At 36.9% G+C, this 24,968-nt stretch overlaps 1 protein-coding gene across 4 annotated transcripts; it reads left to right on the plus strand.

The window, feature by feature from the left end:
• The first annotated feature begins 16,320 nt into the window (after nt 1–16,320).
• Nucleotides 16,321–24,502, plus strand: spartb (spartin b). Of its 4 annotated transcripts, none has more exons than XM_027999180.1 (9): nt 16,321–16,797; nt 17,305–18,084; nt 19,168–19,365; nt 21,359–21,527; nt 21,634–21,828; nt 21,927–22,085; nt 22,726–22,816; nt 22,960–23,006; nt 23,589–24,502. In XM_027999180.1, exons 2-9 carry the CDS (start codon nt 17,308–17,310, stop codon nt 23,774–23,776), a joined length of 1,824 nt encoding a protein of 607 aa, XP_027854981.1. In that variant the 5' UTR covers nt 16,321–16,797; nt 17,305–17,307; the 3' UTR covers nt 23,777–24,502. The 4 variants fall into 4 exon arrangements, with proteins under 4 accessions (XP_027854981.1, XP_027854980.1, XP_027854983.1 ...); XM_027999179.1 differs by having other exon boundaries at nt 16,323–16,898; XM_027999182.1 differs by having other exon boundaries at nt 16,324–16,898; nt 22,960–23,733.
• Nucleotides 24,503–24,968: the final 466 nt, after the last annotated feature.

The following is a 24,968-nucleotide window of genomic DNA, read 5'->3' on the forward strand; positions in this document are numbered from 1 at the left end:
ATAAAACCATTCACTAATGTGTTCTCGCTTATGTAACTTAATTTGAACAAATTCTTAAGTAAACTATGTTTATGTTTCTATTGACAGTGGTCTAAAAATAATTTGCTTGTCAATAAATTAGCAACATATATTGTTTTAGCATTTTTGTATACAAGATGAAGTACATGATTTGTATTAAAAGACCACAATTAATTGCAAAAACTCCTTTGCATTTGAAGTTGTGCTTTTTCAGCTGTTATGTTGTAAAGTAAAACTACAATTGCTTGGAAATTTCCAGTGAATACTACCACATCATGTTCCAGTGACACAGAGCTCACAGGCAACATTGCTGAATGTTTATATGGCAATATACACCGCAAAGGTTGTTTAGTTTTATGCTATGTCATGCTATATTTGCTTGCCAAACAAACACATTTGCTAAATTTATTTTAAAAAGACAGAAATCATACAGCCATTAAGAAGATTGCCAATCATCTTCTTTTCAAAAGGAAAAATGTCTCTATTACATCTTTATTAATAAATAATTATGAAATAAACTACTTTTATTGTGTTTCTAGGAGAGTTTAATAGTGTGTTTCTAGGAGGGTTTAATATGATATCGTTCCAACTCATTAAGCTGCAAGCATCAACTTTTCTGGGAAGGCTTTCCACATTGTTTATAAGTGTGTTTCTAGGAACATTTGAGCAGTCTTCAAGCAGTGCATTTGGGAAATCACACAATGATGTTGGACGATAAAACATGGCTCTCAATCCCAACTCTAAATTGTGAGTCACTCTGTCAGGCCGAGGTCAGGACTCCGTCTGGGTTAATCGAGTTCCTCCACATTAAGCATTCACATCCAACTCTTCGTGGATCTTGGGCACTGGAGATGTAGAAACAGGAAAGGGGCCAACCCCAAAATGTTTCCACAAATATGTGGGCATAAGATTGTCAAAAAAGTATTGGCATAATAAAACAATAAAAGCTCTTTACACTGGAACTAAGGAAAATGCAGTAGATTCATGCCATAATCCTTTCTGAGTCAAACTTTACATTTGATACAATGAGGTTAGCCAAGTACCCTTCCCCTGATAACTGCCAAACCTACGCTCATCCATTGGATTGCTTTACATCTAGTGGTGCACCTAAAGTGGTGTGGTACCCGAACATTTGTGTCGCACTTTTTGATGTAAGCCTTGGATTCTACTGATCTGACTCTGATTTCACACGGTCTACCACTAAGACTGATCTGATGTTGTTTCCAATTAATTTAACTTTGTGAAAGTACCACTACCATGGAATACGTTGTAGAGTGAAAATTTCATAACTGTACTTATTACATAAATGGAATTTGAGTTTTAATGGTGCAGAATACCTGCATCCTATGAGTGATCTGTGGTGTCCGAAGTCGGTGTTAAAGAGATTATCTTGGATAGAGTTATTGGTGACCTGCCATATGGATATAAAAAACCTCTTGGCTCCTAAATACAAACATGTACTAATAATGGCTTTGTGCCCAATGAAAAAGTTTTTTTTTTCTGCAGGGCTCTACTATAATATAACTGAAAAATGCCAATAAAATAAAAGCGGATTTCACTCTCTAGACAGAAAGCTTGGAGATGAACATTATGAAATCAAAGGACCAGTTTTAGGTCAGAAGGATTTCTTAACTTTGTATAGTTGCATAACAAGTCCAAACAATTCACAAATAACTCAAACTTAAACATAGACCACTGATGATATAGGAGATTGAATCTATAATTCACTGTACATAAAATGTTAAGAAAGCATTTCTTGGACTACTTACAACATTACAATCAAACACTATTCTATAGTTATTAAAGGTTTACATAGTTCTATCATTTTATGTGTGATAAATACTGCTTTAATAAAGCAATTACACAAATGCACCATACATAATGTTTGACTTTAAGCAGGCGTTGGGCTTTGGACATAGCTTTTCCTTTTTACTCTATTTATCACTATCCCTACAAAACTAGATATGCTTTGGTAGATTGCCATTACACACGTCAGTCAAAAATTATACGTTATTTTTATATATTTCTTTATGTGAGGAACTTTTTACCTTGTACCAGATGTTTGGACTTAAGTCATATGACTTAGAATTGAGACTCGACTTTAGAATATCATGAAATACTTTGGACTTAACTGATTTTCACACCAAAGACTTGTGACTTCACTTCATTTTGAACCATTTTACTTGCTTGCTATCTTGACTTGCTATCTAACACCAAGAAGAAAGTGTTTTTCAATAGAACTGCCTACTCTACAATTATAGTCATTTTGTGTTTTGGTGATTTACATGGTCTTTTCAGAGATTAAGAACTCTTTGGAGTCCTGCCAAGCTCGGTAAATACAGTGTTGTGAATGAGATTTTAAAACTCAACAGTCTTTCCTGATTAGATGAAGTATAAATAAGATTTGAAAAAATGCTCACCAGCTGTTCTGTACAGTGTTTCAAAAGAGCCCAATGTTTGCCAGCACAAGACCTCCTTTACTCCCTAGAAGAGTTTACAAACTATGTCACAGCTTATATTTACCAAAGTGACCTCTGCAGGTGAAGCTTTCCTTTAGTCAAACACGTCATCAATAAAATCAAGTGTGTATAAGCAGTCATAAACAACATTCGAATATTTATCAAGTGCAGATTTAGACTTGCTTGCAAGAAAAATAGGGCTCTTTTTAAATGCAGACCCTTAATGGATTTAACACTTTCCCATATAAGGAGGAAGTTTCAGGACTCACTAGACTTTGCACTTTCTTTTCACATTTTATTTTAGTGAGTTCAAGTCCCTGCTTAAAATTGCTTTTCCAACTCTAATGTAATGTCTCCTTTTAAAGGTCCGGCCAAATTCAGTCAATCAGTCCAAAACTTCAAAGTCCAGAAATGTATTTGCTCGCTTTTGTCTTTGTTAATAACTATCATTAGAAATCATTTTCCATCCATCCACCCATTATTTCACACGCATCCATTTTCTTCTTTAAGAGTGGCTTAGTCAACAGTCAAACTGGTATACAGAGTACAAATTGTTAATATGAGTCTGACATAAATCAATTGTAAAATCTATCTCACATGAGCATAAAAAAAACAAAAGAATATACTTGGAAGTTTTATCACTTTCAGCTACAGGAATTAATGACATGCAGCAACTTCCATGAAAGTTTCTCAAACAAATACAGGGATATTTTTTTCAATTTTCATAACAAACACTCTTGCAAAAATATACATTGCAAAGCACCTGTGTAACAAAACTTTGGAAAAGTTTTTTTTTTTTCATTCCCATCATAGCCTTTCTGCACACATACAACATTTCATTGGACCTGACAACTTATTTTGATTTATAATCTAACAGAAGACAACTCCTGATGGAAGGACACCTGAGGATACAATATCCCTTCCTTCGTCACTCATATATCACACTTAGATTTAACATCTTTCATTATCTGGGCCAGCCCAAATGCTTTGAAACATTATATAAGCCCCGGCTTGCAGGGCAGCTTGCATGACATCATGAAGATTTAACCATTTCAGATCTTACCTAGTCTTTTGTTCTACTTGTTTGACATTTTGAATGTATTAATTTTATTTGTTTTGTCAGTGACATAATTATAGATTACCTTCACTTTAAGGCTGCCTTTTTTATTCCTTGCCGTAAAAACCTCACACACCTGGCAAGTGATTTTCATGAGGGATTTAAATCCAGCTGAAAATTAGTCTCTTGTCTAAGCAGGAATTTAGAAAGTCAAGCAGTAAAATTCAAACTGGAACATAATTTATTTTGAACACAAGGCAGGAAGACAGCTGGGTGTTTGCATCTGGAATCAGATGGTGTGCCAATGAGTTGTCCATAGGTTTCAGAGACATTTATAGCTGGTCTCTTGGGGTATCAGGTGTTTAAAAGAGCAGTTGCTACCTATTTGCAAACAATGTTCCTGAATCTATTTCTGCTTGGACACAGGACACATAATTCTTTCCCTCTGCATATGCACATTTTTTCCATCTTTGCCTTTATGCCTTTACACCAATAAATCTGGACAATAATAACTTCTTGGACTAGAATTTACAAAGACTAAATTGATCTTTGAGTTTTATTATTGATATGGCACAGTGGAAAATACTAAATTAAATAAAATGTAATCAATAAGTCACAATCATATTTCGATCACATTTTTATGAAACAGCAATATCTTACACAATAAAAATGTTTTTAAATTCATAAAAGGATTCTGGGAAAGTTCAACCCTCTTCAATTTTCTGAAGATTTTTGTTAGACTTCCTCAGATGAAAAGAGATGTTCATCGACCAGGTCAGGGTTTAGGTGATGTGGATGCCCAGGAATTTGATGTTGTCCACATCTTCCACCACCTCCTCCGGCATGAAGAGAGGTGGGTGGTCTGTCCTCTTGGACCTTCCTCACATCTTCTGTGACCTCGGTGGTCTTGCTAGTGTTGAATACCAGATTGCTAAACTAATACCACCTGGGCAGCTGCTGAATCTCTTTTCTGTGGTGGTTCTCATCATTGTTTGTTGCAAAATACTGTATGTTCAGAACTGTGTTTGTGTTGATAGTGTGAAACAGAATACACAGACCTGTGGTGTGCCTGTGGTTAGGACCAGCGAGGATGATGTTTGGTCTCCTATTCTCACCACCTGAGGCTGGTTGGTGAAAAATTCATTGATACAGAAGCACACTGATATTGAAAGTCCCAGGTTGTAGAGCTTTACTATCAGGTTGTATCGGGTTATAATGTGAAATAATGACCTGAAGTCCACAGACAGTATTCTAACTATAGTAGTTGTCATAATTCTGTAAGTATGTCAGAGCTATGTGTATGTAGGCGGTATCCTCTTGTTTAGATGGATTAAGGTTATACTGCAGTCTTAAAGCACTGTTGTACTGAATAGGTCCTGTAAATTTTCTTCATGACTGCACAACTTTCAAAGCAACATCCCCACCATTTGAGGGAAATAAAAATGGTGAGATTAAATGACTCATTCTTTTAATGGATTATTTTTTCTATAATCAGTCACTCCACAAACACGGCGTTATTACTACTCCAGCACAACTTTTCACCTAGCCTGGTCGTTGCTGTGCTTCGCCATCCCACTCCCATCTGGGATTTCTCTCTTGATTTCTCAGGATGCATTTCATTTCATCCTGGCCAATCAGTGTACAGTACAAAAGGAGTAGTTGTGAATATTGACATCAAGTTTCTAATATGTTTTTGAATTGCGGTCTGATTATGACGGTAGTTTTGCAAAGGAAAGTAAATTTGCCTGGCAAAATCTGCAGCTCTCTTAATGATCTCATTTGGCTTGGCACTTTTCTCTTTGCAGTGGGGTGTGTTTTTTTTCTTCTTTTTTTTTTGTTTGTTTTCTTAACAGTACACGCAAATTCCGGCAGTCGTTTAAAACTTCAATAGATTCCATGCCTCCAGAAAGCAATTATTTCTCAATACCCAAAGGTCCAGACCCTCTGTAAGAAGGAAAGGGTAGAACAAAGGGCTGGTTTTTACCAGGCTACTTTTCCCCTAACAGAACCCAGTTGGTGAACAACTTTCAATTTAATTTTCTTTCTTAAAGGTATATTTCTGTCATGTGTGAGTTATTTTGAAGTGCTAGTTGGGGTGCATTCCCTGCTACAGTAGCAACAAAGTTTCCCACCAAAGTCCTCAGTTCTATTACCCTGTTTAGGTTTTATGTTTTCCTTGTGCAACCAATGTGGATCAGTTCTTTTTTTACTCCCATGACAAACACTGCACCCAACACATTTCTTACTTTGTGTTTCTGATTTGTCTATTTATAATTTAACTGGCTTAGAGTTCTGTGAAGGACTTCAGGTGCTGAGAGTCTTAGCGACGTGATGAGAACAGCACATAGTTACCTGGATAACTAAGAAGGAAACTCCATGTGCACCATATATGCAGAGCTCCCATCACTGTGAATGCCTCCAATACGGCTGCACATCTGGGACTTGTAGAATTTGATGATGTCAGAGAAAACACCATGCAATGACCAAGCCTCATATAACACAGACTTATCCTCAAAGACATCTGGTGAACTTAAAACAACTTAACTCTCAATATCTTTACAACCAAGGAAACCGCCATTTTCCGTAAAAACAGAATAGAAATTTATTGGGATAGAATTTCTGACTCGGTCAGAAAGTTCTGGCAAGCATGTAATGCTTATCTTTCTAATGTTGGATTGAAAATTATTAAAGAAACAGTTCATCCTGCTAATAACATTTTCTGCTCTCATGCAAAAAGTAAAAAAAAAAAACCCAGATCCAGCTCCACACACTTCTGACTTAGTATTTCCTCAGGCAGTGAGGACCTTCAACTCTCCTGAATCCTAATTATCTGCTTTCCTACATAAGGTATGTCCCTCACGGGGTCTTTCTTCGCATGCTGCATTTTGTTGCCAAAAGAATTGTGTCAGTTAAATTGTTGGTTCCAACTCCGTAGTAGTCCAGATCTTTAGATATTTTATGGAATCCTCAATTGCTTTTATATGAACTCATTGTTGTGTTGTAAGATGTATCCCATTGTCTTGTGAGTTTTGAGTAAAACCACCAAGGTAAATTACAGGTGAGGTTAATCTTTTTTAGCAGCAAATATTTGAGCTGAATTGACATTCTCAATACATTCATTGTTGCTCAATAACTTAGTGATGCATTAGACACTTGAGTATTTGCTTTGGTCGACATCATGTCTCCAAAGAAATTCCACGTCAATGCCAGGGTCTTAAGAGTGCAGTACACTGCTTAGACAACACTGCAGATACAAAAGGACAAGTGCGATTGTTATTGTGCGCATGGGAAATGCAGCAAAATAAAACTGCAGATGTCTGCCTCATGAAATATTTTAGTCGGATTACTTGTCAAGAGGTCAATACCGTAATTCACTTTAGAAATAGCATGCTGGCTGAGATTGAGCATTTCAGAAATCAAGATGTTGCAAAGTTCACCACTCTGAATGACTAAATGAACAATTAATATGGATATAAAACATTGTTTTTCACTAAACATTTATGAGTGCTTTTGAAAAATGTTGTGAAATATTAATTTGGCAGTTTATTCATCAAATATGTTTAAATAAATCTACAAAAATAATTATGACGAGATGAACAAAATTTAAGAATTCCAGTTTTTAGTGATCAGAATAATGAGTTCCAAATGCTTGAAGAGTTTTTTTTTTATTATTATTCAAATGATTAAAGAAGTGGATTATGTATTTTTTCCATTACCTCTGCAAGCACCAAAAAGTAACAGGAGAACACAATATAATTTCTTTGAACGTTTAAATATGTGGTTTTTATGCCACAGAATTTTTATTAAATGCAGGATTTGAAACGATTTCCAATTGTTGAATTTTATTTTGAAACACGTTTTAACTTTAGATCAAATCAAATAAGCTGATATTCAACATAGTGTTAACTCTTTTTGTCAACTTCTAAATTTCTTCATTGTCAGTATTGTCAGTGTTGCTGCTGAGCACGTAGGTGGAGAGAGACGTCTTATTTTCCTTCAAGATCAGTAAAATGATGGCTAGTAAAACTCCCAGTCCCCTCTTCCATCATTCTCCCAGAGTCATCAGCCACGTAGATGGGATTCCCTGTGCTTTTCTGATCCAGATCCCCAGTCTGGCTTTTCTTCCACTCTTCTTTCCCTCTTTCTTCCAGCCAGTGGTTTCCAAAAACACATAGTTATGTGTGTTCCTTTTTTTTTTTTCTCTTCGAAACAGTAAATGTTAAAACTGAGAAAAAACATTTGAACGTATGTATTTAATCAGGTAGTAAAATGTGGAAGAACACACATATGTAAGTTTACCAGATAAGCCAGTGGTGAGATGGTGTATGTTTGCGAGAAACGCCTATGAGCACATTAGAGATTATGATTTTTTTGTGTGCATGTGTAATTCCAAGCAAAATCTAAATGCAATTCATGGCTTTTGTAAGTCTTTAAAAAATACATGGCTGTACAAATGTGTTTGTCTTTTCTTTGTCCTGCAGAAACGTTTTCAGTTTCATTATAAATGTGTCAGTGTTTAATGTTTAATTTTCCTTACCTTAGGGCACTTTTCATAATATGACATCAGAATTTGCACAATTGAAAATATGGCTTTGTGGATTCCTAAAATTATACCCACTGGCAAAGTAAAGCTTTCAAAGACGAGGACAGGTTCAACTTCATTTGAACTGTGTTTTTTGGAGTTTGATTGACTGTTCCTTTTTTTTTTACATTTGTTAGATATGGGGTAAGCTTTAGAAAGCCTTCTGTCCTGTTGACTTATGTAACACAAAACCAGTGATCATCTCAGTTTGTGGAAAAATTGAAAACGGTTAAAAATTCTGTGTAGGAGCATCCAAAGAGGGAGATCTGATGACTTTACAAGCACAAGTCTTTGTAACTTATTTTCCCCTTAAATATGAAACTGTACAGTGATGAATAATCCTCAGATAGGCAATGGCATTTTAAAAATATTACTTACTACTCAGGGGTTTAAAATGTGCCTGGAAAATATTCCCCACATCATTACACCACAAACAGAATTGCTGGACCTATTGAAGACAGGACAGAGCCATGTTTTTATGTTGGTAAAAACCAATAAGTTAAAGTCCATCTTGCTTTGGTGAGCTCTGTGCATTATAGCCTCAGTTTACAGCTTTTGACTAACAGGACTGTTATCCAGTTGGTCATCTGCCAGAGTGGTTCATTTCCTTTACGGTCCAAGGTGTTGTGTGTTCACAGACAGAACTCTGCATACTTGGTTTTAATGAATGCTTTCTTGACCTGCTGCTGCCTTTATCATCTAAATCCAGTTTTGTCATTTTCGTCTGACTTCTGATATGGAAAAGACAAGTTTATCCACACAAACTTCTCTCTGCCTTTATTTTTCTTTTCTCCTTTTCAAACTATTCTCTGTAAACTCATGAGATGGTGTAAATCCCAGCAGATCAACTGTGTTTGAAATACTTACAATCCTGACTGGCACCAACAAGCACACGATGTTCAAAGGCAGCTAAATCCTATTTTTGTTCCAACTTTAGCATGTCTTCTCCTTGTACAGATTATTTGCAAGCGATACAAGTTGCTGCCAAGTTTAGTTTTTCTACTCTAAAGTGCAGCTATGTGATGGGAAATTCCAGATACATTTAGTCCATGAAACATACTAAGTAATAAAACGAAAGTTCAGAAGAAAAAGTATTTGCAAAGGTTGTTTGCTTAAGTATGAGACAGCTCATAACCAAAGGCTTCATGTTTTTGTTCTGCCTTTCTGTCACATTTGAATATTGAGTCCCACTTGTATGCACATGCCTCAAACTCAAATTTAAAATGAATACAAAAATTTTTTTTCAGCTTTACAATTAAGTTTCAGAAGACAAGTCTTATGTCAAAGTTTGCACATACTTTCATCTTTGTGGTAAAGGTCAAACACTCACCCGAGTTAACAAAAAAAGTACATTTTTTGCTGGAGGGCAAAAATTTAGGAAGATTTACGCAAAAAAGACAGGAGTTTCACCAGGAACAGAATTATTTTTAGAGGTTCTTTTAAGGTTTGAAAGAAACTTTAGGCAATGTCTTTATTTAATTCTAAAGCAAGATATTTTATGTTCATCAACCACAAAGTAGATATAATTTTATTTACAAGTAACTGGTTGATTATTATAATGCATTGAGCTCAATGGGATTAAAAATATTAAACAACACCTATTCATCAAATTTATTACATTGTTAATGTTGCGTTTTTTTCAAACTCTGATGTGAAAACGGATTGTTTCAATCATTGCCTTCAGGTAAGACATTATAGTGAATCCACACCTTAATGCAGCTGAGAAATTCCTCCATCTGTGCTGACATGTTGAGAACATTTTCCACAGATTTAGCCAAAAGGCATGTATGTCATGATCTGTCAGAACAAAGAACACAAGACAGCATTAGCCTGTTAGGATAAAGCAGTGCAAGTAAATATTATGCTTCACTGTGTTTAACTTCTTTTTATTTAAAATGCTTCTGATGGAGAATGACCACACAGCTAAAAAAAAAAATCAGGGCATATTTTAATTGATATTTACAAACTTTGATGCATTTCCCCAACCGCATCTAATTTTACTATGTTTTTATAATATTTTCGCATGGATTATAAATACCTCTTTAAGTTAAAAGCTTAATTCTAGTAAAACACTCGCAATGTTTCTCATCTCTGTCTCTTAGATCAGTCGTTGGCTGTCCCTGTGTTGATGTAGCAGACTCAGTATCATTGGCCTTCCTCCTACATTTTCCTGCCAGTGATATTTTATTGTCCTGGGAAACAACCCCAGCAAACCTTGCATGCGTTTGTGAATGTTCCATTTCTGGCTTTGTCATTAGAAAGGCTCATCCTTAAAAGTTCTTTACATTTCGATAGCTTCCTGGTTCATTCGGAACATGCACAGTACCGTTATCTGAAAAACATCAGGAGATAGAACAATTCATATATATCATGACTTCAGATTTAATGTATGAGATGAAAACCTGGTTTACAATAAAGCCCTTTTTTGTGTGTAAAGCTCTGCTAACCCCCTCTGCCCCCCCAAAAAAAACAAGTTTACACATTAAGCTGGCGTCAATAAAACAAAGTTCTTTTTAAACTTTTTAGTAGTATTCCACTTTGCTGAGTTTAATTAATCAGCAGGGTGGCTCGTGCTATCTGAATATATTTTAGGCATATTTATTGCACAGAAGATGTGTGGTTCAGCATAAGAGCGTTTCTTAACCACATGACTGCAATTTAGTAGTTGAGCAAAACACAGCCAAAACTAAAACTGCCACTCCCTCTAATAGTATTTAAGTGACTAAAAAAAAAAAATCCAAGGACAAGTAAACAAGAACAGAAGCAAGTGGAATGGAACGGCATTTTAGGGCAAAGTCTTAACCTCAAGCAATGGAGCCACCGCTCTTAGGTGCAAACGTAATAGATAAAATGCTTTATTTCACTACAAACTGCAAGGGTTTTCTTCTGTTATTATTTTTAATGTAAAACCCCATAATGAAGGCTCTTGCTCTGAAAGGATGCACCTCAAGCTCTGAGCAGTTCTCCTCACATTGCCTCTCAAATTCTTGGTGCATGTGTTTGTCATTATAGTAGTCGTATAACCTCTGCATTTTATTCTTTCATTCTGCAGGTGCTCTTGACTAACTGTTCTAGTGTTTGTCAACATCTCTGTCCTGGCAACCAGCAAAAACTGATTTTTGGCATATGAGGGTCTTTCCATTATGAGAGTGGGTTTCTCTATTTTCAGGGCATCACCTAAACATTTTAATATGTTCTTGTTTATCAGTTTGAATGACTGATTTCAATGGGCATGTGCTTCAAACAATTTGATTTAATGTAATCCATATTCAAAACCAGTTCAAGAAAATGAGAACATTTTTTAAATTATTTGTTTTAATTTAAGAGCTGAGCTTGACATTGCAACTCAAAACTTTGCAGCTTGTTGGACTTGAATTAGGTTAAAGTCCTCTGCTCCATATTTTAGAAGGGATCAATGGTGACATCCTTTTCTATTTTAACCTCTTTTAAATCCAACTTTGTTTAAGTTATGTTGGTGATAGCAATAGATAATTCCTGTTTTTAACAAAAGAAGAGCGTTGTTTCTAAATTTATCTCAGCGATTTACAGTTCATCGTTAGTCATAAACTGAGCCTTACAGATATGCAGATTTGTTCCAATGCTCATCTGCTTTTCCTCTCTGTTGCGATTTGACAGTGATAGAGAGCTCCAGGCAGAGGTGCTTCTGGCTTTAATGGTGCCCTAGGCATGGCTGTCCCTCTGCACTCCTGTTCTGCCTCCACAAAGATAAACACATTCTCCCACCGACACCGATGCTGTTGCTGCTGTTTCTAACTCATTCTGCTGCTTGTGGGCTCAATGTTGACGCTCAAGACGTAACCGCATGTAGCAATCAACATGCAATGTGGCCTTTTATTGTCTCTGGCTGCTCCAATTAACAAACCCACCAAGAAATAGGGTAAAACAAATTACATACATAAACAAACTTGACAAAAACAACCAAATCTTGAGAATAATATCTATTAGCAAAAACAATTTATTTTTTAGCAGACATTTCATTTCCAAAAAGACATTTCTATAAATAGAAATCCAACATTAAACTTCTAAAGTGTATTGTAGGCTACTATTGCTCCCCCTCTTCCATCTGCATTGGTCTCTTCCGGAGCCTTTAAAAGGTGCTCAGCACCCTGGGGAATCTTTTAGCTTGAACACCTGTCTCAAAGATCTCAGTTTACGCTTTAAAAACCTGATTGTCAAGAAAATCCGAGCTCATCCCACTTCCCCATGCTGGAGATTTTAGTTTAACAGTAATAATAAATAAAGTTATCTTTAAAATGAATCACTCAAGTGACATCAAGGCCCAACAGTAGACTTAAGTGTCAATAAAATAAATCTAGTTGTGTGTGTTGTTTTTGTCTCATGCAAACTTTGCTTTAATTCTACTTTTTTCTATCTAATCATAAGAAATCATAGTCAGTCAGAGAGATTCATGAAACAGGAAAAGCAGGTTATTGTAAAAACTGGTTATTGTATTGTTCCACTTTCTTGTGTTCCTAAAAGAACTTTATCTGCATTACAGCTACTTCAGAACAGGCTGCAAGAGGTGCTGACAAGGATCAGAAAGTGAGCTCACGTCACACCAATTTTAAATTCTCTACTCTTGCTTCTTGTCCTCTTAAAATTTTAATTAAACTCAATTGTGTTGTTTCAGTTCCACTCACCCAGTTTGCCACAGTCTTATTTGGAAATAAAAACCTCTTTATCTCAATTTGTCTCTTCATTCAGACAGTTTACAATAATTAACAGAACTGAATCTGCTTTTTGACTGTGTCAGAATATTGGCACAGGTTTGCAACAGCATCATCCCACTGATCTTAGGTCTTGTGTTTTTCTTCTCATGACCTGAGATCAGTGAATTGATCTCAGGTCATGAGACAAGTTGAAACTGTGATTTACTGAGTCTGGATGTCAAGCTGCTGTACCTCACATGGAGTTTGCTGTATTTTTGCAATTTAGGCTTAGAAGAATCTGCTCCAGGGGACACAACTGTATAGTATATTTGTCAGGTTTCTTCTCTTTTAACACAGACTGAAAAGAAGGGGAGAACAATGAGGTCTTGCATTAATTGGAATCATGTGTTCATTATTTACATTCTCCTCTTTGTCTGGTGTGTATTCATCATGAGATATCTCATTCACAAATATTGTGAATGCTGTTTTTTTCTTGCATATTCATGGCAGCAATTACAAAACATATGCTCTGCACTGCTCTGCCTTGCTGTCAGCACAATAGATTGCTGTGTTAAATGTAATTATTCTGAACTTCTCTGACATAACTTGCTTGATACCTGCTAGCTTGTTTAATATCATCCAAGGAGTTATAAATACATAATGTACCGCAAAGCATAAGGGGTGTGCGCATGAAGTTCAATGAGCATTAAAGCTGCATATCAGCAGTCTTTGAACCTAAATGGTCTCTTTCATGTCTGATGACGTTTGGAGTTACCCATGCAGAGTTTTAAGAGGGACTGGATAGAATTGAAGCTTTTGATTTTTGGCATGCAGGCCAGAGCTCGTTTACACGGATGATGCTTCTTCCTGTCCTCTTTTCATTTTCTTCTGACCCATACTGTATTCTAGTTTCAAATAAATGGCTAACTTAAAGCTGTATGATCTGGCAAAGTGCCCATTAATCTTTTTAAGATTTCACTTGAGATCATGCTATATTCATCCTGTAGGGTACAAAACGTTGCGAAACTGACGTTAGCCGTAAGAAGAAAAAATTACAAAGAAACTGCAAGAGGTTAATGGCATTATAATCCATCCTGCTAAGTAATGAAAGCGCACAAAAAATAAACACAAAACAAGAATGAGATAACTGTCCTTGTTAAAATAATTTTATTTGAAAAGGCACCGAAATGAGGTTTAGTTATATGGGAAAACAGTCAGCAAAAGCGAGGCAGCGGCAAAAACTTTTATGAACTTTTTTATGGTACTAAATCGACACTGTAAAAGCTAACAGTAAATGTATGGAGAGAATCCTCAGAGCAGCTTTTGAAAATGAGGGCAACTTCACTTTCATTGCAAGTTCATTATGCATAAAATTATCCAAAAGTAAATTAACAACACTATTGCCATTTAATAAAATCTTCATCTGTAACCTAGTGTACGTTTTGAAAAAGGTCGACTCTGAAACTCCTGACAAACATCTGAGCACCAGCAGTACGCCGCCTGCTTATCATTTAATATTGGCTGCGTTCCTCATTCCTCACTGGGTTTCATCTGTTTCAGTAGCAGGCAATAGCTGGAGTAATGAAATCAGTCTTTCTTTACAATTTAAACAATTTGCAGAGGGAATAAAGAATTTTAAAAAAGAGAAGACAGGAAAATAGAAAAATGCACTGGCGATAGCTAGCTGCATCTTCTCCTGTAAAGAGATTAGTGTCCCAACAGGCTGAGCTGAACATATGGTGCACAGATGTCAACTAACAGCAAGAGCACAGGACATGTGTTAGCAGCTTGTTTCACTTACACAAATTAACCATTGTTCTACTCACCATGAGAAAATGTTGTAAATTTACAGCTTCCTTTAAGATTCTGTTAAAAAGTCTGTTAAAACAATCAACAACAGGGAGACATGTCATTTACTTTCTGTACAACCGAGTTTAATTTCATTCACATCAGAGTTAGCGTATTTATGTAAATCTTAGAGAAATAACATTTTAGGAACTGCCTATTTTATTCTAAGAATATTTAAATCAGAATGTCCAATATTTGGCCTAAGAGATTTAAACCGGACACAGAAGTGACCTAAAGTCCTTCTGTATTTACTCCACATGTGTGAAGAGCGTGTGCAGTCCCAGCTCTGTGGTATCTGTGCATGCTGGAAACCTGTCAAAGTGAAGGCGAGATGAGACTGATGTTTATCACATGCCTTCGGGCTCAGAGCATCTATCACAGAAAAATCTGGTGACGATGAGGAGAGTAAAGCAGGCTTACTTACTTACTTACTTACTTACTTCTAACACTTCAGTAGTTAAATATTCATGCTGCTTTTATTATCCTGGTCAAATTTATATCCATCTGCTTATAAAAAAGACATTTAATAGTCATTTCAGAAATGTTGGAGATAGCATCGTTTCCAAACTTAGACTAAATATATTGACATGATTTCTATAAAAGGTTTGGATTTACTCAAACCACCACCCTTATGTTGTCCACGTTTGACTAGTCATTATTATTTAAGATAGGATTTGGCACCCTCTACAGATCTTGAAGGCAGTCTACACAAAGCTTAATTGAGGTGAATTTCCCCTCTGTGAGACAATAAATACCATATTTGTCAAACTCAAGGGCTAAATCCTGCTCGTCATAGTTTTTTTTCCTTTTTGTGTGGACCTGTAGAGGGATGCAAAAATAATCTTCAAAAAACAGTTGTGTTCTTGAATACTATTTTATCAATAAAATTAAAACTGTTTTTATCTGTACTGCCAATTTGCATCTATGTGAAAACATGTTCAGTATTGTTTATTTTGCGAGATACTCATTAAATGCAGAAACAGCAGTTTATTAATATTTTAACAGTTAGTTAATTGGCTTATTAGTACATTCTGTCACAATGATCTTGATTGATATGGCCTAAAAAGAAAATGAGATTGACACCTTTGATAAATTATTTCTATTTTATATTTAAATATAGTTTCTGGTTCTTCATGTGTTTGCCATTAGCACTCTGTAATAATGTCAAGAAACAAATCTGTTAGTGATACCTCTGCTTCATTGAAGTAACAAACGAATAGTGCTGCAGTCACATATAAGACCGCAAGAGGGCAGTGATTGAGTTCAGGTAAAGCGAATTTTTTCCTAAAAGCTCAGTTGTAAATGTGGAAGTGTCCAAAAATAACATTCATTACAGACCATAAAACAAATTTTACCTACACTGGTCATCTTCGGATTTGAAGTCTTTTTTGCAAAGACTTTTTATTCTGCGGTCGTTTAGTCAGAAGTCTGATGGTTTTTCCGACGCCATTTGTTCTAATGTGTGAGAATGTTTACCTGAGACCCGAGGATGTTCCGTAATAGAGGTTTGACCTCATTCAACTTTATTCATGAACAACCAGCTTTGACATCAGTGAGGCATTCAATGAGATTAAACCTACAGGTCCATCCACTCCCGTCCATCTGCGTTTCAGCATTTATTTTGAAAGTATTTCTTTAAAACAGCAACAAAAAATAAAACAAAAATAATAATATAAAAACAATAATAATAATAATAATCTGTCCAACAAATGGTGTTTTGCAGTTAAGATCATGACCACAAGATGGAGGCAGACATCAGGGACTAACACCCTTTACAATTTAACCACTTTTGCCACAACAAATTTTGTGTAGAGCCGTAAAACCTTGTGTAGTTAGTTTGCTTGCTATAGTGGTATGTAGGGGTGCGTGAGAGAGATGTCAGATGGCAATCCAACTCATAGTGTTACTCTTTGCTGCCGTTCAGTGGTCATAATGAAGAACTGCGAAAATAATCAGTTTTTGCTTCATGGGACTTCAAGTACTTCCTGGTAATACTTTCACAATAAAAGCACAGTTCCACTAGGAAATGTAATAATAGCCTCACTTTTCCAGTCACTGCAGTTTTGCTTCGAAGGGCCACGGGTACGTGTTGCGACATCAAATTACATCTCTTTACTGGTGGAAGTCGTCAAACAGCTGAATCTACTTAACTTTAGCAAGCAGGTGTGTCTGTCGAGCTAATACTATTCAGTACTTGAAATAAAAGACAGATAGAGGGCGGCTAGTTGCTAGTTGAGCTGTTCACAGACATTTGACCCGCTAAGGTAGGAAGCTGCGCATGCTGATAAAGTCACTCGGGTATATTAGCTGTAAATGTCATGTTAACAAAGTTCTCTGTGTTACCCTTTTTTAGGATTATTAAGTGCTGACTTCTTAAATCCAGGCCTTAAAGCCGATTTTGTTTATACTGAGATGTTAGTTGTAGTGGGCTTGAGTTTAACCATCAGGATTAGCATGTTGAGACGCTAATCAGAACATTTTAGACATTTATATATCCTGTGTCGCGTAGGCAGTACATTATTAAAACCATGTGCATTTACACGTGATCTATACGAGTAAAGTGTTGAGCAACTTGTTGCCTTAAAGTAAAGTTTAAAGGTTTTCTCAATACCATTGTTGCTTGCTTGGTTGTTTATGCTTCTAAAATGTCTGAAATTCCTTGTGACAGAGGGAATGGAGAAGGCCAAGCAAGATGCATTTGATAATGCCAGACTCCAAGTGATCAAAGATGGCTATGAAAGAGGGTTTGAGTGCATCAATGAAGGACTGTCAGCAGATGAAGTTGGGGAAAAGTCGCAGGCTCTGGAGTTGTACAAGCGAGGTCGACAGCATCTTCTCAGGGGCATCAGCGTGCCTTCTCGGGGCGAGGAGTGTGTTGGCAGCTCCTGGGAATCGGCCCGGCGAATGCAGCAGAAGATGCAGGAGACGCTGAACAACATCACCACACGCCTTGCCATGCTGGAGACCAGTTGTGACCTCGAGTCTGCACCCACACAGAGTTCTAGTGGCGCACACATGTCTTCTGGAGGTCTGTATCCAAAGCTCGACACCAAAGCAAAGCCAGAAAGACCAGCCCCACCATGCCTAGCCACAGAAGCTGCAAGAGGTGTAGCTGCAAGCCATACCCCAGTGGTTCCAGCTGAGCAACCACCAGCTTACTCTCCTCAGGCTGCTGATGGCCATGTCTCTATCTCTTATGGCACAGAATCAGGAGAGATGTCAGTGGTCGGGGATGATTTCTATAGTCGTACATCTACTTCCTCGTCATCTTCTCAGAGTGTGGGTGAGGACGGAGAAGAGCTGCTTTACATCCCTAATGGTGTTCAGATATTCTTTGTCACACCCGAGGGGCAAGTAAGCGCCCCATCATACCCCGGCTACCTGCGGCTGGTGAAGTTCACCAGTGATCCCTCGGACAGGATGCCCAGTAGACCGCCAGCATTTCTGCAGGTACGACAGAAAGCCTTTTTTTCTTTTTTTTTTTTTTTAAACAGAGCCTCAGATAATAATGATTATAGGCCACCTTCATACGTGTGTGTGATGCAACAGGTTTAAACAACTCTTATTACTGCTGTCACCATCTGATTTTAGCCGGTCTTGTGACCTTTAATCTGATTTTAAGATGGAGTCCAGATCTATTTGACTGGTGTAGGACATTGGTTTGTTAATGATCAATATTCCTTGCCTTGTGTAAACAATCATGTGAGTACCTCAATCCCATTGACCATAACGTCATCCAGCAGAGAATACCAGGTCAGGATTAGACCTGTTACACTGTTCCTAATCACTAAATGCTTCCCTGTTGTTTTTCTTTTCAGATTGAGAATAAACACAGAACTCTTAATCTGAGCAAAAAGCTTTTATGGCAGAGTCACATTTTAGATTATAGCTTTGAATCTGGGTTTTAGAGTTTTGATTAGTGGTTCATGGCATCCAGAGACAATGAAAAGGAATAATGCATTTAAGCAAAGCTTGGGTCTGTAGAGCCAACATTATTGGTTTGTTTTAGTGGTTTTCTGGTCTGTGACCCACTAAATTGATTTGCTTAACGTGGAGGCTGTATGTGTACACTACACCGTGTCATTAGACAAACTAATCAAAAGTATGTCAACTAATTGGTTTATTACTGAAAACACAGACAGAGCCAGGACAGAATACATGTAATGTTATGTTAAATTATATTTTGCTGTTTTTTTTATGTCTTCCTGCTGGATCATGAGACTGACATTTTCATCTTCCTTCTGTTCCACTCTGTGACATGAGTGAGGGAATAAACCCTGCTTATCCTGGTATGCTGTAACCTTGTTAGACATGCAGCAATCAGAAGACGGCAGTGTTTTCTAAATCAAGTTTGAATAAAGCCTTAAAAACGACCTCTCCCTGTTTAATATTTACTTCTGTGTAAATTTTGGTTATTTTGCCATACATAGAGGCACATTCTTTAGGCATAAAGAATATGATTGTGTCACAGAAAACCACCATCTCTTGTGTCACTTCCAGGTGTTTTCCTAACTGTCCTTTTCGTCATGACAGGTGTGTGACTGGCTCTACCCTCTCATGTCTGTGAACTCTCCAGTGCTAGAGTGTAACACCGGAGTTTTTATGTTTCCGGACATGATGGCGCCGGCACCGGGTTACTACGTCGGGGTTGTGTTGTCGTCTGAGCTCCCTGCAGCAGACCGAGCCTTGTTTAAGAACCTGCTCTCTCAGATGACAGATCTCAGGGTTCAGGTAAGTGTAATGTCTGCAACACCATTTGATGATTTAAAAAAATATATATATATTCTCAAAATGCATGCACAAATCTGGCAAGCACTTGCTGTCATTTATTCCTGTTGTGCTTCTCAGTGTTGAGTCACCAGAGAACATTTACACAATTTGCTTTTAGCAAATCCTCTTGTACTGCTGGGAGGCACAGAGAGCTATTCTAGGAAAGTGACGCATAACTTGGACACATAACAGGACAACAGGCATTTAAAATGTTCTCGTCTCTGTACTTTTAAAGTCAACACTTTGATCACTAGTTACAATTTCTAGCCCAAGTCTGAGCTTTGTTCACCAAAATACGTACTTCTGCTCTAGCTCACTAGCAAACTGTGTGATGGCAAGGAGACAGAACCTTAAATAGCTCATCATCCAAGATAAGTCATCAATATACCAGTGAAACCATGCCAAAAACTGGCCAGCAGTTAAAAGAAGGGTTTTATTGTTGTAATGCCAATAAAGACTTTTTAATTGGGCATAAATATACTTGCAGATTTTTGTAACAATGTAAATGAAAAACATTACCTTTGGACATATGCCTTTCTTTTTACAAACAACCTTCTTGTTCAAATACAAAATAAATTTCTAACGTTTTAGTAATTTTTTTTTAACATATCAGTATTGGTTTGATAAATAAAACCTGATTGATACCAACAACCAATATTTATTTTTCATCTTGTTGCCATGCGTTTCCCAAGAGGGAGGGAATGAGTTTGGTCATGTGACAGTGAGGCTGCACAAGATTGTGGGGAGTTTAACTGAAGGAGTGGTGAAGTCAGCGTTGTGGTCATCCCCCCCCCTCCTAACCTGACAAAAGGATTGTGAAATATATCATATTATTGGTTACCAGGCCAAACAGCAATATTAATATAGGATAGTGATACTGAAGCAAATTTTCATAAACTTCTTCACCACTGTATCACTGACCTGCCATAAAAACAAAGAGTTTTTATGACTCTTTGTTCACTCTGAGGTCTTCACAGAACAGCTGGATTTGTACTGATATCAAATTACTCACAGGCGAACTCTATTTACTAATGAGATTGTGACTTTTGAAGGCAATTAATCTCTCTGGATTTTATTTAAGGTTTAGTTATTCAAATGCATACCGCTAAACAGATTTGTATGAGTATGCATTATTGCTTTGCATTTGTTTATCACATAAAATCCAATAAACACTAAAGCCTTTGGGTACTTTGAAAGGAATTTTTGGAATTTACTTGTATTTTATTGTCTACCTGGAAGTAATTAGTCTTTGACTCTTAATGGAAAAGAGCCAAAGATTTTTTTTTTCATTGTACTCAGGATATGTAAAGGCTGCTGACTGAAGACTATTCCCAATTTTTCTCCAAATCACGTTAACCTAGCAAGAAACTCCTGGCCCTACTTACTTGTGATCTGGCGTCTCTCCCAAAGTTACCCCTGCCTCAGCAGAGAGGGGATTTGATACTGGCAGGTGAGGAGAATTAATCAGGTATAATGCTCTTATCTGCAGCACTTCGAACAAGCTCAGAGCCTCAACTGAAAGACAAACGTCAGTTCAGTCTTTGAGGAAGGAGAGATGCTGCTTCAAAGTAATGCCAGGCAAGGTCACGTTCCACGAATGCGGTCAGGGTAGATATCTTCTCTAATGGATGTGGTATCCTGTCAAAGAGTAAGCTCTTTTTGTTATTTTTATTTTTAGTACAAGCAGAAGAATTGAGATTTTCAGCTCCAACTTTGCTCTGCCTTTTCTTAAAATGGCTGTCTGTTTGGGTTAAACAGATGGTGCTTTGTGATGAGAACCCCAGAATGAGAGGAGCTATTGTGTTCTGTGACGCTCTGTTTTGTATACTGGATTAACTGGGAGCCAGATTTTTTATTTTTTTTTTCCCCAACAAATTGGACTGAAAACAGATTATTTTCGTACACAGTTAGTCGTTTTTCAGTTCCTTACCAACACATGTGTGTGTTTGGTCAGGCCGCAGATGAAGCTGCAGACTCTGTTAATCTCAGTCAGAAGGTATCCATTGCTGCACCTGAGGAGAGGGAGAGACCACCTGGAGCTGATGAGGCGGCATCTGCAGAAACCGAGGAGGAGAAAACTTTGCCTGAATGGAGTGAAAAAGTGGCAAGTGGGATCTTAACTGGTGAGGTCATGTTCTGTCCTTAAATTCCAGCATCTACATATTTTTATTTGTGTGAAATTCCAGTGCTCAGAAATGCATCGAGGCAGACCCTCTTTGATCTCTTTAGGTGCTTCCTGGTTAAGCTGGGGTTTGGTCAAAGGGGCTGAGTACACAGGCAAGGCTATTCAGAAAGGGGCGTCTAAGCTCAGGGAACACATCACTCCAGAGGACAAGCCCACCGATGTGAGCCCCACTGTGACCAAAAGCCTCTATGTGGCCAAGCAAGCAACAGGAGGCGCTGTTAAAGTCAGCCAGTTTCTAGGTGACTGACACGACTTCCTGCCTGCATGTTTTACTGACCTTGTGTGACCGGTGGGTTTTGTGGTGAACCTCTAATTGAGTGGCGCTCTTCCTGTGCAGTGGACGGTGTGTGTACTGTGGCTAACTGTGTTGGTCGAGAGTTGGCTCCTCATGTGAAAAAACATGGAGGCAAACTGATTCCTGAGTCCATGAAGAAGGATAAAGACGGGCGCTCAAACATGGACGGTGCGATGGTGGTGGCTGCCAGTGGAATGCAAGGTAAGGTCAAACTACACTTCTGTTACCTCCAAGGAGTTTATAAAATATTCTCCGAAAGTATTAATTGCCCTTTAACTTGTTCACCAATATTACTATGTAACATTACAACAACAAACCTTATTGTCATTGTATTTTTTACTATAGGGAAATGCAAGATAGGACACTATTGTAAAGTAGAAGGAAAAGATGCATGATTTTTTAAAGCTGTTTTATTTTTTGCTAATGATTAGTGCCTCATCTAAAGATTACTATAGTAATCGAAAATGCATCATGCACCATCTTCTGTTTGTTACATAAAATTACTATAAGTGTACTGATGTTTGTGGTTGATGGGTGACAAAATATTAGTAATACATTTCCCAGGCAGTGTTAGCGGGTGAAAATGTGTTAGCAGTATTGTAGCTCCCTTTTTCCTGTTCAATTTTGAATTTAAACATTTGAAGGTGAAGGCTTGCTGAGTTTTGCTGGTACAAAAAGATGCAATCTGCTCCATCTTTTTGTACCAAATGGTTCTATAACATTACGAAACCAGATTCGGGCTATCTATTTGGATCCAACCACTATAAGGTTTGTTTTTGCTTGACTCATTAAAAAAGTGTTAAAGTAGGATGTTTTTTTGTTTTCTTCCCCCTGTTACTAGGATTCGCAACTGTTTGGAATGGTTTGGAAGCAGCTGCTAAGGACATCACTACAAATGTTGCATCAGAAACAGTCACCACCATAAAACATAAGTACGTTTTTGTGAAAAGGATTTTCTCAGTTTACTAGACTTTTTTTTTTTTTTTTTTTTTCCTTTGTTTGTTGCAAATCACCTCTTGCACAAGAGAAGCTAAATCAAACGCTCACTTGTATTCCTCCTCAATTTGCTTTACAGATATAGAGCTCTACAAAACGTCTCTGATACATCTAATGAGAAGAACAGTAATTCTTTCTAACAATACACAGATTTTTAACTTGCTCCAACACTAATTAAACATGGTTCCCCTTTTTTCCACAATTCAGTCCTGAATTGTGCAGTACTGTTCAGCACTGATTCACTTTACTTTCCTTCCACTTGTGCTAATTCACTAAAGTATGCTTTACCAATGGATTTCTGGTCTGGACATCTTTCCATTCTCTATCAATTGAAGTTGGGTGTTATACAAATTAATTATAACCATTTCACATTTCTGTTGTAAATTATGAATACACACCATCCAATACTGGAGTTATGCTACAACTTTCTACTTAGAATAATTTTGGTTGTATTAAATTATTCTAAGATTCATTAAGAAAGGTGAGAATTTAAAGGGCTTTAGCATTAATTTAAGTATTTGCCTACTTTCTTTCATCTGCAGAAAACTTCCACTAATAAATATTTTTGGTTTGTGAACCTGCATGGGTGTAATTGTAAAATGGAACTTCTGCATGGCATCTTTGCAGTCCTTGCACTGCATACTAATTAATTCTCTTATCTCTTACTCTGACCTCTCACCCAATTTGACTCTGCTGCCAACTCGGAAGGTACGGCACTGCGGCAGGACAAGCCACGGACAACGCTGTCAATTCTGCCATTAATGTTGGTATTACTGCCTTCAATATTGACAACCTGGGGATCAAAGCTGTGGTTAAAAGAACTGGAAAGCAAACAGCACAGGCTATTTTGGAAGACTACAAGCTTCAGGAAAAACCACAAAACGGGAAGGAAGTAGAGAAACTCACCAAATAGCTGTTGATATTCTGCCTCATTTTCTCAACAATGCCTTAAAACTTATTTACTAATCAGAAAGGTCTATATTTAATACTCATTATTTATAAGAACATGCTCTATATTTGCTAGGTAGCTACTGTGATGTGCATACTCCACACATTGGTATAGCTCTCAAGCACTTTAAATATACAGCAGCTGGATCAACATCCAGAAAGTGGAAACCAAAACTTGAAGCACATTGATATGCTCTCCATATTTAAATTAAGGGCAATATTTTACAAATAGGATAAATATTTAAAAACCTCAAGTATTTTTGTGTTAGATTAAATTGATCTATAAACAACTATTGCTTAATTTTGATCACATATAATGGTTTTGTCTGTGGAGTTTAACATTTTATCTCTTAGTGTGCTTATAAACAATGTTAAGTCTAACATCTGGATAAATTGAAACTTTAAAGTTTCTTTATTTTCATTTGTCTTTATTTAATCATCCTTAAAGAAGATTCCTACATTCCACTAAGGTGATTAAAATATTGCCTAACCTGATAGTATGAAATGTAACTAAAAATTATGATATTTGTATTAACCTACAAGCTGTAATACTGCCTTTTGTTGTGCAATTTTGCTGAAGAATTGTCTTAAAAATTTGACTTTAATGATAATGAAGGTTTCTTCTGTGTGAGAGGTGAACAAAACGAGTAATAAATTAATTTGTGTGATCCTAACTTGGTATCAGACTTTTTTTTTTTCCCCCATTTTGTGAAACTGTGTCACATTGTCTCCCTTTATGGTCCAGCTTTAGGCTGCCAGCTGATTAAAACCTTTAGATCAATAATGGCACTCTTATACTTTTCACCTGAAAAACTTCAGTTAAAATGTTTTGAAAAATGAAAAGTATATTTCCACTTGCTATTTATTAGTCATTACCAACCACCTTTGCCTCAAAATGTTAATGGATGCTTAACATTTCAGTTTGGTCTGAATATTAGACCAAACTCATAATATTTGTTCAACTTTGGTACTGTAGTATATGTGGTAAATGTAGTATATAATTTAGAAATCACACTGTACATAATTTAAGTAGACATTTAAATAGGAAGTCCAGCAAGTTCAGTTGTCAGCTTTGTGTTCAAATCTCTACTGATTTTCACGTAAACCATTTTTCCTACAGAATACATTATTGATAGCGTG

This window comes from Xiphophorus couchianus, chromosome 18 (assembly GCF_001444195.1).
Source record: "Xiphophorus couchianus chromosome 18, X_couchianus-1.0, whole genome shotgun sequence".
In the NCBI taxonomy this organism is placed as follows: Eukaryota; Metazoa; Chordata; class Actinopteri; order Cyprinodontiformes; family Poeciliidae; genus Xiphophorus; species Xiphophorus couchianus.